At 72.3% G+C, this 260-nt stretch overlaps 1 protein-coding gene across 1 annotated transcript in view; it reads right to left on the reverse strand.

Moving 5' to 3' along the window:
* Positions 1-234, reverse strand: part of THAP6 (THAP domain containing 6) — a 6,478-nt gene extending 6,244 nt beyond the window's left edge. Inside the window, exon 1 of the mRNA XM_014517511.2 lies at positions 163-234. Coding sequence (XP_014372997.2) covers positions 163-234 — 72 coding nt within the window. The remainder of the gene's footprint in view (positions 1-162) is intronic.
* Positions 235-260: the final 26 nt, after the last annotated feature.

A 260-nucleotide genomic window follows, 5' to 3' on the forward strand; every position in this document is an offset into this window, starting at 1 on the left:
GGCCGGGGACGAGGCGGCAGGGGCGGAGCCCTGCGCTGCGGGCACTAGGGGCAGCAGCGCTTCCGCCCCGTTTCCCGAGCCGGAAGTACATAGCCCCGCGGGGGATGCGTGCGCAGCGCGGAGGCCGGAAGTGCACCCCTTTCCCGCTGTGGGCGCTCTTGCCATAGAGAGGAGCTGGTGGGGAGAGAGGGGATAATCTCTTGGCCCAGCCTTTCCTTGGTGGTCGGGAGCCATGGCGGCGGCGGCGGGCACGGGGGGGG

This window comes from Alligator sinensis, unplaced genomic scaffold, assembly GCF_000455745.1.
Source record: "Alligator sinensis unplaced genomic scaffold, ASM45574v1 scaffold222_1, whole genome shotgun sequence".
Taxonomy (NCBI): Eukaryota; Metazoa; Chordata; order Crocodylia; family Alligatoridae; genus Alligator; species Alligator sinensis.